Consider the following 14,887-nt stretch of genomic DNA (forward strand, 5'->3'; position numbering starts at 1 on the left):
GGGGTTTTTTTGGCTGTTTCAAATACAGTCGTTGTAATTTGTTCTCCAAAGTGTTCATTTGAAAGGGGAAAAAATCAAGGCCCCACCTTTGGAAACAATCAGGACCAGCCTGTGAAAAGGGTTTGTTAAGAATCTGGCTCCCTTGCATGCACAAAGATGTTAAATTACAAGTAAGCAAAGACTACTCTTAAGGGGTTTTCAGTTCGATCTGAGTTTCAAAGGCTGTTTGCACATTGTTTTTCCAGTCTTATTCTAAAAAATGTACTGACAAAGCAGTGGATAAAATGTAAACGAGGTACGTGACTGAGTTCTATAAACAGTTTTTAAGAAAAATGCATCTTGGGTGCTTGGTGAGATAGGCTGACTTAAAAAGAAAGGCTAAGATAGCATAAAATATAAGATGTCTGTTGAGACTGCACAAATGGCAATTAAAGAAATTCTCAAAAGGTTAATGAGGATGTGAAGGAACATTTGGGAATACAACTTTACCTTAAAATTTGATTTGCCTCGGGGATTTTTGGTCACATTATTGGACATTATTTGGTGTATATTGTTTCCCTGCCCTTCAGCTGAGATCAGACATACCTTGCAATTACAGATTTCAAAACGCTCTGGAATCAAATAGAATTTGTCAGCAGTTCAAGCCAACAGAAGCTGCTCTAGCTCTTGTGTTTATGTGAGTTAGAAGCCAGAAAGGCCTCGTGTTCATGTTTCACAAATGTGAAGTTATGGTTGATGTCATGCCAAAGACAGTGGTCTTTGTTAATCATTTTAATTAAAACACAATCAGCATGAAAAGTTCTCCGATATTTCTCTTTCTTATATCATCATTCTGCTTACTTCTTTTGTATTCCTTATAGCAAAACCTTGTTGTTATCCCTAGCATTTTCTATTTCCCTTCCTAGTTAGTTTTCTCATCTCATTATTACACATGCACCTATGTGGAACTAACCAAATTATTTCACTTCCATATTTCTGCTCTGGGGGCAAGGTATGCCAACAGAGGAGCTTGTACACTTTACTGGGCAGCTCCATCAGCTCCAAAGCAGTGAAGGAGAAGGCCAGGTGGAGGGATTTAGTTTGTTTCCATCTCTCAAAGATCAGAGAGGTTTCTGAAGCAGGTGTACTGACCACTACATAGACAAGTGTAAGGTGAGGAGGCCAGTTAGAAATAGGGAGATGTACAGAGTAACCTGTGGCAAATGGCATGGCAAGTCCTAAAAGGTCCCTGTGAAGACTTACAGTTGTACCTGAAAATTCTGATGATGTGTTCAGCTTTCCTTGTCAGTTGTCATACACAGCTCTGAGTAAACAGCTCAGATTTGTGATTTAGTTGTACTAATCTGAGTCACAGTGTACAGAGATGATGTACTACAACTCCCTTTTCTCTGTCCTGGTTTTCTGGAATTGCTGTCTACAGCATAGTATTCATATTTTGTCTGCAACACTGGACTACCAGCTATCCTGGCTGAAGCTGGTGAGTTGAGGAGGAAGGAGCTGCTGAACTCTGAAGACCATTTGAATGTTTGTTCACTTTTGAGCTATAAACTCTACCAGAAAACTGGGCCATTAGGTTAGAAATACTCAAAAGTGGGTGCATGACATCTTTTGCAGACTTCAGCTCTTTGCTGCATATTTGAAAAGTGAAGCCTGCTTTTGTGTGTGTATATATGTATATATATGTGTATGTCTGTGTTGAGCTGCCATTTGGTTTTTTGGCTACCTCCCTGACCTTTCTCACAGTGGCCATTACAATTCCAAGGTGGTTCTCAGCTGGCTGTTAGCTTTCCATCCTCATGGTCTCTTAGGTCAGCTTTGAGGTGAAGAAATTGTTTCTCTCCAAAATATTCTCAGCAGTTTCTGGTGCAGTGTTCAGCAGGAATTTACGAAGGATGAGTATTCTTTAGATAGATACAGCTGAGAGAAAAAGAGGGCCCCTCTTGAGGGCTGGAGTTTCTCTTTGGTCTGGTTATTTGCTTGAGAGTCATTTTTGTCAGTCCTTGGGCAAACAGAGTGAATACCTGGGTTATGCACTCCTCAGGGTTTGAATACACATATATTACATACCCTTCTCTCACTAATCAGTGTGACACATTCCTTTGTTGGCAAACGGTTCCAAAACAAACACAATCAGTTCACTTAATTAGCGGGTCTGTGGGCTGTGCTTGGCAGGCTCTTTACATCCTGCTCAACAATACAGCAGCAACAGTTTGCTGCCTTGAATGTAAGGGTGGGCTCACAAAGTCATAAGCTTTCTAATGATACATCCTTTCTCTGGCTTTTCTTGGGAGGTGGCCGTTCTGCACAGATCTTAATGAAAGCTGTGATTCAGTAGTTAAACGTTTTCTTAAAAATTGTCCCATCCTTTTGATGCCTCTTCCAGTCAGTTTGATTCTTCTGTCCCTTATTTCCCTCTTTTCTTTCTTACCCATATTTATATAATGCTTAATCAGGGGTCTTTCAAAAATTCACAGTTTCACTTTGTTTTTGAAGGCCTTTAAATCATGAGAACTATTTCAAGCCTCTTGAATTAATTGCACATTTCATGGGCAAAATTTTCAGCTAATGTAAACTCTCAGAGCCCTGCTTTTGCTGGAGTTCTGGCAACTTAAGTGAACTGAGCATCTACCTCCCATTTTATTTCTTGGACTAAATTTGCCCGGGCTTAAATTTAGTGAGTAAACATATAAAATTATCATCTTATATCACTTGTTTTATATTTACAGCTGTTGTGCAATGACTTTAAATATCCTTGGCTGTAAATTGGCTTGTTAGAGCTACCCTTGCCTATTAGCAAGCAGGCACTTCCCCTCAAGTTGTTCTGATTTTGCTTGTTCTACGCTAATGTGTGGGAAAGGTTTTGTTTCTTTCTCCTAAAATTAAAAAAAGACCCAACAACCAAACAACAGAAGTGAAGTCTGTGTAGTGGCGCTGTTGTCTATAGTAGTGGCTACATTTGTTTTGTAACTTGGAACAATTCTAAACAATTTTTTAAATCCTAAGGACTACCTGAGAAAATCACCATCTTTTCTGTCCCATCAGATAATTAAGCAATCATGGTTATGATTAAGATTATATTACCCAGTTAATAAAATTTTGGTCTTGCCTGTCGTCATCCTAGTGATTACTTTCATGGGCAGTTAAACTTGTTGTGTTTTGCTGGTAAAGTTACTTGCTTGTTAAGAACAATTTAGTCCGTTCCTTTCCTTTTATGTGCTGACTGTAGATGTGTGTGAACCATGGAGAGTTGCTCTTTTGTGTTCATATTCATTTATCAAGACTAAACTGTTTTCACTTTGCTAAGTTAATTTGTTCTGCTGATCAGTTAAGACATGTAGACCTTTTAAGATACAAACCAGAAGGCCCAAGTTTAAAATAGACATGCCACAGAGCAGCCTTGACTATATCAACCAGTTTGGATGCCTCCATAATCTTTGGCCACCATCCTGATAAGACCTGTGAATGTACTTTGCACATAGTGACAAGTCTTTGACTAAAGGCTCCGGGGCTGTGCATGCCCAAGTCTTTGCAAAGTTACAGCTTACTGTGTTATGGATGCTGTGTCACTGGACAAATGCAACTTTGAGCATTTGGGGGGAATGTTAAAGATAGATGTTAGGTGGAGAGACTGAAATATGTAATATGCAGCATTTGCAGGAAATACCTTGGCACAGGGCAAAGGCTGACGCCTCCAAGTAGATAATTTTCCCCCTTGCTTTGGTTAGTTTGTTTTATGCTAGAAAGCCTTTCCCCGGGACCAGCTTACCTGAGTTGTGCCAGGAGTTTAGTACCTAATTTTTGAAAGAGCTTAGCTTATCAGATGCTGATAGCTAGTTCAAAGCACTCTGAAGTGATCTGCTCAGCACTTCTTTGAGGAAATGTAGGCACCTAAGTAGATGTTAAGTTCTCTTGGTAATTTAATTTCACCTGAATCTATCAAAACTGATCAAAATCTTCTGTCCTAGATTGTCTTATTTTTGTTTGTGCAGGGTAGCACAGTAATATTATCTGGAATATGGAAACGGAAAACAATAAAGTATACCAGCTTTTTCATCAAGTATTGTCTTTTGCAACTGAATTAGCTTTAGAGGTTGGTTTTACTTGCCTCACGTCACAGTGGTTTTTAGAATGTTCGATAAATGTTATATTAGTGCCAACTTTATTCCATTTATTTACTATGTGGGCATCTCTCACTAGGCAGACTACTTGCATTGGTTCCTAGGCAACTGGAATAATATTGCTGCACGTGTGTGTCAGGCACTGATTGCCTTTGGGGCTTTTTTTGTGTTGTAAGTGAACACAGGTTAGTCCTTTTCTCTTTTCTTTGTGTTCTGCTAAAGGCTCAGAGTTTGAAGGGCCTGTCTGTGATATTCACAGCTGAGCAATTCAGAAATGCTTGCAGACAGGCACATGTGCATAGTGTGTGATGGTGATCATGTTGGAATCCCCAGGCAAGGCTTACTTCAGCCAGTGTGGTTTGCTCTTTGGGATTTTTTAATAGCCAGCTTGCAGGTGGTTTAGTGTTTTTGATGCTTGGTGAATGTTTAGCATCATCTAAGGAAAACATAATGAATAACCCCATTTAGTCCAGCTTTTACTCTGCATGGCAGGAAGGAAGAAACTGAAGAGTTTAGTCAGTGAATGGTTCAACCCAAAATCAAATCCTTGCTGGAATTTGTTTCAAGGGATTACTCACGTGACCAAATGTGTGTAAGATCTGGACAAAGCAAGTGAGTTTTTTATATGAAGAAAAAAAATGAAAGCTAGTATATAAAATTACAAAAGAAAGGTTGGTGGGTGAATATGGCATTGCAATGAGAGAGGGGAGCTCTTTGCCTGTCTCAGCTCTAGGAGCCTCTGGCTGACCTTGAGCAAGGCAGTTCACCTCTTGCCTCCTGTTGTGAGGTGGGAATGGTGGTATCTTGTTGTGAATGGTTATATATCTGGTACAGCCAGCCCATGTGCATGGGACTGAAGGCATCCTGATAAATGTTGTTGGTTCCAGCAGCTCCATCACACATTTATACCAGGCACATGGGTAAGTCTGTCAACCAGTAAGGAACCAGTAAGGTTCCTATGAGACAAAAAGCCTGTCTTTCAGGTTTCCACCTGGACCACCTGTTGATCATCCCTGCTTCATTTTGTCTGTTTAAGGTGAAAGGTCTTTGAGGCCTCTTTGTGTTGTATCCCCCCACTTCAGGCACCTGATTCTGCTCAGGGGCACTTAATGGTGGCAGTACAGAGGAGAAATAGGAGCATAATCAATTGCTTGTGCAGCATCTAGAATTACTTGAGCTATAATCCTGGAAAAAAATAGATGGGAAGCATAAAAAGAGCATGCCAGAATTTACAATTTATTAAATACTTATATGCTTCAAATGCCCAGACTTAATGACAGATACTAACATCGGCATTTCCTCAGCATACAAGGGATTATTATATGCTTTTAATGCAGAAAGGCTTTTCTTTTGTAACTAGTAATGATAATAATAAGAGCATTATAATGTCTGTCTGTCTGTGGAGAGCTTTGCCCTTTCTCTTACAATTTCTAGTGTAATAAAAATTATTTAGAGGATTGAATAATTCACTGCGGTTTTTTTTTTTTTTACTCCATACAAGTAAAACATCCTTAAAACATAAAACACCCCCTAAAGTCTCCACAGAAATTGAGTTAGGTCAGGAAAGAGGGGAAAAAACAAAACCAACAAAACTCACCAAAATAGAGAGGAAGCTATTTCAGCTGCCTTCTTACAAGACTGTGTGAAAACAACACGCAGTGTTCGCTAAGTCTTCAAATACTGTTTGAAAAATAGGAAGATGCTATTAATGTGCAGTGTCACAATATCATTCATTAAAGAAGGAAACATGAAAGGCCTCAATAGCTATGGGCTCATCAGCTTATTATCAGTGGTGAATAGCATTCTCACAAAGGATGTAGGGACTTTTTGGCCTCAAGACAAAGAATAAGTCATGATTCAGAAATAGCACCTGAAGTGTGTATTACCTATGACAACAACAAGGGTTAAGGGAACGATAAGTAAGTGGGGTGAACTACTAAGTGAGCTTTTTACAGGCTACAGAATACATTTTACTTCTCCAGAGAAATAAAATCATTTTGATATGAGGCTTGAAAACAACAAAATACCCTATGAAATTCACTTGTGGAGATAAAATTAGATCTCAGGATTTTAACTAGGAAGCAATCTGTTGGCAATATTCTAAAAAGGAATATAACATTGGTGGAGTTTTTGGTATTACTGGAGAATCTCTGGCTGTGAGGTTAGAAATGGTCAACCAGTCTGCATTCCAGGGCCAGCTGAGACTGGCTGTATTTGATAGGAGGGAAAGCAAAGCTGTGTAGGTAGCTTGGAGTAGTAAAGCTCCACCACTTTAAAGGGAATAACTTGCCACTTGTAGGAAGGCAGAGCAAGGCCAGCATTGCTCCCCTGCCCTGGTGACCTCCTTTGTCAGTGAGGGGGACACAGACATGCAGTGAAGGCTGGGGTGGGTGTCCTCTCTACTTGTTTCTGTGCAGAGCTACAGGCAGCTTTGTTCTCCAACTCAGAGTACCCTTCCTCCAGGCTGCTGCTTTGTTGTCATCTGCACTGCTTGGTTGGGCTCAGCTTTCACCAGAGAAGGCAGAAAATAGGTCTTCAGAGCAGCAGTCAGGGGTGGGGGCACCAAAATGGACCAACAATGACAGCAGTGGGTGCCAGTGCAGTGACTGTGAGATCAGGGCTGGCTGTTTGCTCTGCCCCTGCTTAGTGTGGGGTCCTGGGCAGAGTTTCAGCTACTACACCAGCTCTGATGAATAACAGTTCAAACAGTTGTTCTAAACGATGGGAAAAGAGTTGGTTAATCTTTTCCACTGACCTTATTTCTGAAAAATGGATTGTATTAATTTGAACACCATCAGTCTTTGTTTGCTCTGCTGATGGCCTTTGACTTGAGAGAGCAGGTGTGCTGGCTCTTCTCTCATCCTGCTCAATCCATTTCAGCAGCAATTTCTGATAGGTTTTGTCATTTCCATGCATGCTGTAGAGAAATATTGGGCTAGGGTAGGGAGTGGCAGTGTGAGAGCACTAAATTACACTCTCATCAATCATTACCCTCTAGCAACTTCCAGGGCACTGTAAACTGCTGACTAACAAGGGAGAATTAGCTTGATAAAATCACCATTAGTGTCAGTTCAGAGTGGTGTAAAGTTTTAAAGACACTGCTGTCTTCTGTCTCTTCTTTGTCTGTTTGTGGAGTTCCCAACCCAGCAAAGCAGTAAACACATTTAATGGAAGGCAGATCAGTAATCCCAAAGAAATCAGTGGGATATGAGTCCTAAGCATGTGTGCATGTGCTTCAGTGGATAAGAGCAATAACACACCCTCTGAGCACAGAAATTGCAAATGTCTTTGTGTGAGGTGGTTTCTTGATTCAAAACCAGATTTAGACTGTAGCTGGACTGAGAAATCCAACAGTCAAGTTTTACTGCAAGAGAGCATGGAAGCCAGTAGATAATACTGCTTTATACTTAGCCTTGTTTACCTGCCTTTTCTTACTAATATTTGAGTTTTATCAGTTTATGCTAGTTAGAAATGTGCCTCTTTAAATCTCTGCACAGCCTTCTCAAACCTCTGCACTTATTAAAATTTAGACCATGTTTGGAGCCATTCATAAAACTTCAAGTGCAGCCAGACCAGGAACAGTTTTTTTTGGAAGTTACAGGTGAGATGCAGCCAGTATAGCTAAGAGATTGTGTTACCTTATGGACTTATCTCTGTATTGTCAGACCACAGGCTTCTCACTTTTTGGAGGTTTCTTTCTTCATGTTTTCAATTTTTCTACACAGTCTTGAAGACAAGAACCTTATTTCTATGAAAAATAGGTTCAAAGCAAACCAACAAAAAAACCCACTAAAGTTAAAACAATGGGCCCTTGGATTCTTATACAGTCATTTGGCTGCAAGAAAGGAAAAAAAATTGAGGCATTTCAAGATGTCCTACAGAATCACCAAGGGTGACCGACACCCACTGTTTGTATTTCAGGATTGCACTAAAGTTTCAGGTTTTGTTGCTTTTATTATTTGATTATCCAACTGAAATCTAAGACTTTACCTCTGACAGTCCTCCTTTTTCTTTGGTTGCAAAGCTGTAGTGACAACTCATTACTACAGATAGTCACTTGCATTGAAAGGCTGAGAATGTCCAACCTTCAGTTGTAGCCCACTCACGATCACCAGATGTTTTATTGCTCTACATCTGTCTGCAGCTGGGATGCAATCTGCTGTGACATTAAGTTCATTGCCTCACAATGTCCCAAAAGTAAAGCAGTCATCTTGTTTGAACAGTTGATTTGTTTCAAGTCTTAATGTCACATTTGAGAACAGAATAACACAGCTTTGAATGCCAGAAGCATGGCTCAATGTACTGATCAGCTGATCAACATAGATCAGTTGTGTTCATCTAGTCTTCCACAGGACACAGGGCAGAAAATATCACTTCTGTTTCATTTTTTATTTTTTGAAACGACAACTTCTGCTGTTTAAGTTGACTGTTCTTTACTCTTTCCAGAACAGCTGACCACTGGCGCTTCAGTGAGAAATATCTTGTATCATGGCTGTTGCAGATCACAGAATCTGTTTTGGCAAATGCTGAAATATACCTTATTGGAATAATATAGTCACTCCTCATTTACAAACAAATCAAGATTTGTCTTTCATGAAACAAAGTTGATGTCTTTTCAGTGATACACCTGAATGCTAGTTCTTAAGAAGATAAGTATTAATCCTTCTAAAAACTTGTCTGAAGCAGAAGTGCTAGGACAGATTCTCAGCAACTGCAAAACGAACGCAGGTCAATTTATTTTAGTGCTCCTGAGTGGCTTGACACCAGCAGAGGTGTGGCCATACCGGTGTCTTTTACAATGCCATTCTAATGAAGCATAATGCTCCTGGAGCTCCCAGAGTGGTGTCAAGGAATACCTACTGCCAGAGCCCACATGAAGCCCTTTGCATGCTCTGGTCCTATTTTGTGATTCAATTTTGACACTAATTTGTGTTTGCAGGTGTGAAAGCTGTGGTGCTGTCTTCCACTCAGAGTGCAAAGTGAAGGCTTTACCATGCCCCAGGTGTGTGCGTAAAGAATTGCAGAAGAAGCAGAAATCCTTCTGGAAGCAACTGAATATGGATGAGAACTTCGAAGAGTCTTGCAACATGTTTGAATTGTCATATCAGAACACATGAGTTCCTTAAGGCAGTGGCCAGCCTGAACAGAATACCTCTCCCAGCTGTCAGCTCAAGCAAATTCTCAGCTTAGACAGGCAGAAATTGTTTTGAAAAAAATTACCTGACCTTCTTCATCTGTGAATAAGAGCTGCCAAAGTGGCCATAAAGCCTTGTTGGCTTTGAAATACCAATGGCTAGACTGCATTGAGGTCCACCTGTTAGCTCTCACACAAAATGTGGTTTACGAGAAATGCTTTAGGTCTAGCTAATTAATTACCCAATTTTCTTTTCCACCTCTGGAGAAGACTTTATCTCAAGGCAGAAAATATTTGCTGCCATGACTACATTTTTTTTGTTGTTGTTATTGCTGTTGTTGTTCATTTAGAATTGATGAATCATCTACTTATTTATGTATATTATTTATTTATTAGTAGCCTTGGCAGGAGTTCTGGTGAGGTGTTTCATGGAGCCCAATAGAGCAGGAATTATTTTAAATCCACTGTCTCCTCCTGATATGGACATGTGGTTCCATTTCTTCATGTTTTCAGACAACTGTCTTAAAGGATCAGTTCATTTGCATGTTAAAGGGTCTCCTTGCCAAGGAAAGAGAAGGATCTCCCATTAAACCTTATTTGGGATGCTTACAAACTTAAGATGCAGAATAATTCCTTCAGTTATGTTTATATATTTATAACCACTCCAGTGAACTACTCCATATTCAGATAAGCATAGGACTTGCTACTCTTTTTGTTCAGGCTGGGAATATCAATTAAGCTCTGTCACTGAAGTCCTTTGAGATTTGTGCTGGTTACTCTCAATTTATGGGAGGCTTTGTCCTTGTCTGTAATGACACAATGTTGGTTCTCCTCCTTCCAATCTGAAATTTCAGGGCATTTTAAGTGTTCACATTGGTTTTCTTTTTATTTCATTAAGTTTACTTCAAATGGTTTTCTAATCTGAACGTGTTAAACTGATAGTCAGGGAAGTGGTCTTGCCCATTTTGGTTAGCAAATACCTGCAAGATTGTGAAACACTAGTTTGCTGCTTTCATATGCAACTTGTGACCTGCATTCTCTTTGAGCTCCAAGGCACTTATAGTTCTGTAATGGCTTCCATGGTGGACAGTGAAGTTCCTCGAGGTATGATGCTGCTCCACACACCTGGAACAACACAGGGAAGTATTAAACAGAGTGAATTATTTTGTAAAGGGAAGTACACGGTGGATTTAACTGGGGAGGCGTGTGTCATTACTGGCAGTATGTTTAATTCATGGTGAGCTCACCTCCAGTGAGCAGCTAGATTGTCTTCCCCCATTTCACATTCCTCTTTTCCACACCCTGCAGTGATATGTGTATTACATACCTATGAAAGCATTCATATATATATATATATATATATATGCATACACATACATACACACATACCTATATACAGAAAGCAAAGATGGTTTCAGGAGAGTAATGCCAGTTGCATGTGTATTTTTCCTCTTCTCTCACATAGGTTTGTAAAAATAATGGAATACTGATTTTTGCTTCCCATATAATCTACAGACTGTTGTATTCAAGGCAGAAAGCAGCTCTGATTGTTGAAACATCTCACTAATTGCTGAAGTATTTTAAATAAAAGAACAGGGTACATCATGCTTACATTAAAAGGTAAAATGCTACAGTGAGTTGCCTTGTACTGGAATGTAAGTAGTTACCTTTCCCAGCCTCCAGTCAAAGAAAAAATAGCTTTCTCAAATTTGAGTGCAACTACTATATATATATATATATATAAAAGCATGTTTATATCTGTATACATTGGACAACCAGTGCCTTTTTTTTTTCCCAGAAATCCTTCTTTCATTGGGCTTCTTTAGAAGGAAGTGAGACTTTTTCCATATTCTTGGCAAAGTGCTGTAGGGATTCTCATGCTTAATAAACCTGGTGAATCATGCACCTTTGTCACTAAAATTAATACTTCCCATACACAATGGTGTCTCTGTCTCAGCTCATTGTTCCTCATGTGCAATGAGTTGCTTTTGGCTATCACCCTTAAAGGTATAATGTTCCTTGCAAATCCATTCCCATGCAAAGAATTCCCTGTGTGTTCAGAAATGCAAACACTGGGGAAGTATTGTGGAATTAGTCAGGCAAACAACTGCACTGGTACTGGCTGAATAAACAGAACACTCCCATGTTTTTCAGCTTGTGTCACTACAGTTACTCCTGTGGCAATGCCAGTAGCTCTGAAACTGTCAGCATCTGGCAGGTACTATTTTGAATGATCTGTAGACATAATGTTAGGTCATTAAAGAAAAAATTGTGGTGTTTTTGATATCATCATGCTCTGGTATTTATGATACCTCACAGTGCTGGTTCATGTCCAGCTCAGTTTAGAGAAGGCTGCTTGAGTGCACTGTCAAAAACCATACAGAGTCAAGGAATCGAAGTTCAGACATGGCAAATTAGTTACTTTGACAGATGTCCTGTCTCCAAAGTACCAGTCATGTGAGTGGTTAGATATTGGAATGGAATTCTAGAATAACAATATAGACAGCATTTGAGTTGCTCTGGGTTTGTACAGGTATTACAGTATAGTTTCTTTGCCAACAGAGATTTAAAGGATAAAAAGAAAATGATGTTGGCAAAACTGCTGAAATTAGTCATGGATCTGAAACCACTGCCATTACCAATGACATAGAGCAAGAGCATGTTACTATATTCTTGCCAGTGCCCAGAGCTTTATATACACTACTGATCATGTTATTTGCTTTAAAATCCAGTGTTGTTGTGAACCAGCTAGTTGCTAAAATGAATAGACATTCATTTCTACTTTGGAAAAGTGATACAGCTTCACAGAAGCTCTAGGAGCAGGGTGTAATGTGGAAGATTATGTCCTCTCAGGGATGCCCAGCTCCTGTCCAAAAGTAGTTATTTCTTATGAATGGGTAAGATAAAGTATTCTGTCACCAATTTTTGTAAACATAATGAAAGGCTTAATCCTGCCCTCAGATGATTTTCTTGCAGGAGCCTCAGCCTGGGATTCTGCAGGTGGTTTGGGTTTCAGACAGCGCTGTACCCTTGCATGGTTGTCTCTACTGTGCTAACAGTGCTCTGTACTGGTCCCCAGTGCTACTCTCTGCCCATTCTGCAGCCCACAGCCTGCATGTGGCTCTGCTCTGCAGACTTCTGGATGAGCATCAGCTGGTAAAGTTCCTGGGAGTTTTGCAGATTGCACGACTCTGCCTGCACCTTCCCCCCACCCCAGGTGAAATTATGTATTTGTACTTCAGTCTTGTCCTACCCACGCATGAAATGTATTTGAACGATGCCATTTCATTGTGAATCAAGAATAAAATCTGGTATTTGTCATCTTCAGAGAGAAGATGCTTTCATAGCTGATGGAGAAGGAATTGATCTGTAATCCAGTTACTGCTTTTACTTTGTACAGAACTTGTTATCAGTGTAAAAATGGGATGCTTAACTGTAGTGCACCATAGTTTCACTTTCTACAGGCACTTGTTAGTCTGATATTATTTTAATCTTGAACACTATTGAGATCCATATTTCTCTTTTCCTCTTTACCCTATCCACCTACCTTTCCTTTAATGGGAAGATGGGCTGACCTAGGGGATGCAAACTGCAGCTTTTTTTGTATTGTCAATCTATAAAAAGAGAAATTTATATTTCTTGTTTAGGAATCCTCCTATTGCTTTTCTTGTTTTTTGTCTGTCTTACGTGGTAGAAAATGATGGGTTTGTGATGTGACAAAATATCCTGGCTGGCACATACCAATGTGAGCTCACTGCTGGGATCAATAGGAATTGGCAGGTGTGAGGGAAGTTACTTTTTCATGAGGAATCTTTTCACAGTACTCCACAGGCTCTGATGGCCCTGTTAGGAGTGAATCATCAGGATATCTCTAGAGCTCCTCTTGATAAGGTTTCTCTTATTATTAGGATAGTGTGCATGTTATAATGGATTGATGATAATGTCTTGAAAGACTTCTAAAAAGAACAGAGGATGTCTGTTTACAATGAAATGAGGAAGCTGCCCAGTTGAATTTTGCTATTTCCCTGTAGCAACAGAAGCCAGTGAGTTTCCTAGGCTTCCCAAGGTCACTGCCTGGATTGCAGCTGACTGTTGATCTGTATAAAAAAAATTAATTGAATGATCATCATAATCTTCTAATTTTTTTTTTTTTTTGCTGCCGCTCAGTTGCCAGCCAGTCTCCCCTCTCTCTCTCTCTCCACTGTCTCTGTCCATGTCCTTACTCACAGTACTGAGCCTATAGCCAGACTTGGAGCTTCATAGCTCATTGTGTTGTTTTTGAACCAGTTGAGTCCAATCATTCTCTCCTTCGTAATTTGCCTTCCAATTTTCCCTTCCCGGTAGGAGTGCCTTACAGTACTGTATATTAGTCTCTCTTCCTGTTTTGGATTTCCTGATTGCATCTGCTGTTTTATTAGCTTGTAGACTTAAACTGAAGCTTTCCTGCGGCTGTGCCTGGTTGTTTGCAGGAGCAGCTGAGTAAATCACTTTGCTTGCTGTGCCCTCATGAAGTGTGCTCTACAGGCTTCATATACCAGCTCTGAAGACACCAAGCTATGTGGGAACTCCTCACTTTTGCTCATTTTGGTGCCTTAAATTTTGAGAAGTGAATAGTTTTTTTTTAGAAATGCTCTGCCACAATGCAACATATTTGGCATTGGAGCATAAAACCCTTGCTCATGACAGTTTCCATCTTGCTAGGAATGGTAACCATAAAATTTGTTTACTGTCTATGCTTTGTGAGGGCATTATGAGAGGGGATAGTGTGGAGCCGGTATTGGTTCTTATTATGTGTATTTTTGAGAGTAGCTGGTCTGCTTAGCCTGAGATGCAGTTGTGCAAGACCTTCAGAAGCCGTGCATGTATAGTAATGTCAAGTACAGAGAATTAAAACAGGGCCAGGTCACGCACAGTTCTGCTCCTCCCTAAACCCCTGGCCTGTCCACAGAACATGGCCAGGGACTCCCATACAGAGAGTTTTAATGCAGCCTGACTCCCTGAAACCCAGCAGGGTTTGGTCAGCCTTACCTTAGAGAGGGGGTTAACCCATTGAAATTGTAGCATTGTTTGCTAAAGTGTGTGGCATGTGTGAGCCTGGGGCACATGTTCATAGTAGCTGTGATTTTCTAAGTCCACGTTTGGCACCGTAGCAGGAATCATGTTAGCATCAGTGCTGTTACTGCATTTTAGCAGTACAGTGAGGAAACAGCCTGGATAACAATGTGCAATGTCCTTCTTTACTTGAAAACCCTGGTATGGCCATGATGGCTTGAGTCATATCTCAAAATGCCAATTTCACCCAAATTCCTTAGGGTGACCATCAATACAAATTGCAGAGATGCTACATGTGGTCAGCCTCAAAGATACCTAGGTCTGGAGAGCTATCAGCTGTCTAGGACCAAAGTGTATTTGACTTTGTGCACAGGTGTCAGTAGCTCAATTATTTATTTATTCCTATCTAATCCACATGTTAAACCAATATAAATCCTTGAATACACAGCATTGTTTTGGTGGAAAAAGGATTTGTTTCAGTTTTTCTTGTGCACTCGTCTACCAAGTTGATTTTGCTTAAACTAAACTGTGCTTTCAGGCTGATTTTTAATTAATACCTGTGATACCAAGTTACCTTATACGA

The 14,887-nt window shown here is 40.1% G+C and overlaps 1 protein-coding gene across 1 annotated transcript in view; it reads left to right on the forward strand.

The window, feature by feature from the left end:
• The window catches only part of PLEKHM3 (pleckstrin homology domain containing M3), a 63,438-nt gene extending 54,027 nt beyond the window's left edge, over window positions 1-9,411 (forward strand). The window contains exon 7 of the mRNA XM_062498489.1: window positions 9,058-9,411. Coding sequence (XP_062354473.1) covers window positions 9,058-9,235 — 178 coding nt within the window. The 3' untranslated portion in view covers window positions 9,236-9,411. The remainder of the gene's footprint in view (window positions 1-9,057) is intronic.
• The last annotated feature ends 5,476 nt before the right edge of the window (window positions 9,412-14,887 follow it).

This window comes from Cinclus cinclus, chromosome 9 (assembly GCF_963662255.1).
Source record: "Cinclus cinclus chromosome 9, bCinCin1.1, whole genome shotgun sequence".
In the NCBI taxonomy this organism is placed as follows: Eukaryota; Metazoa; Chordata; class Aves; order Passeriformes; family Cinclidae; genus Cinclus; species Cinclus cinclus.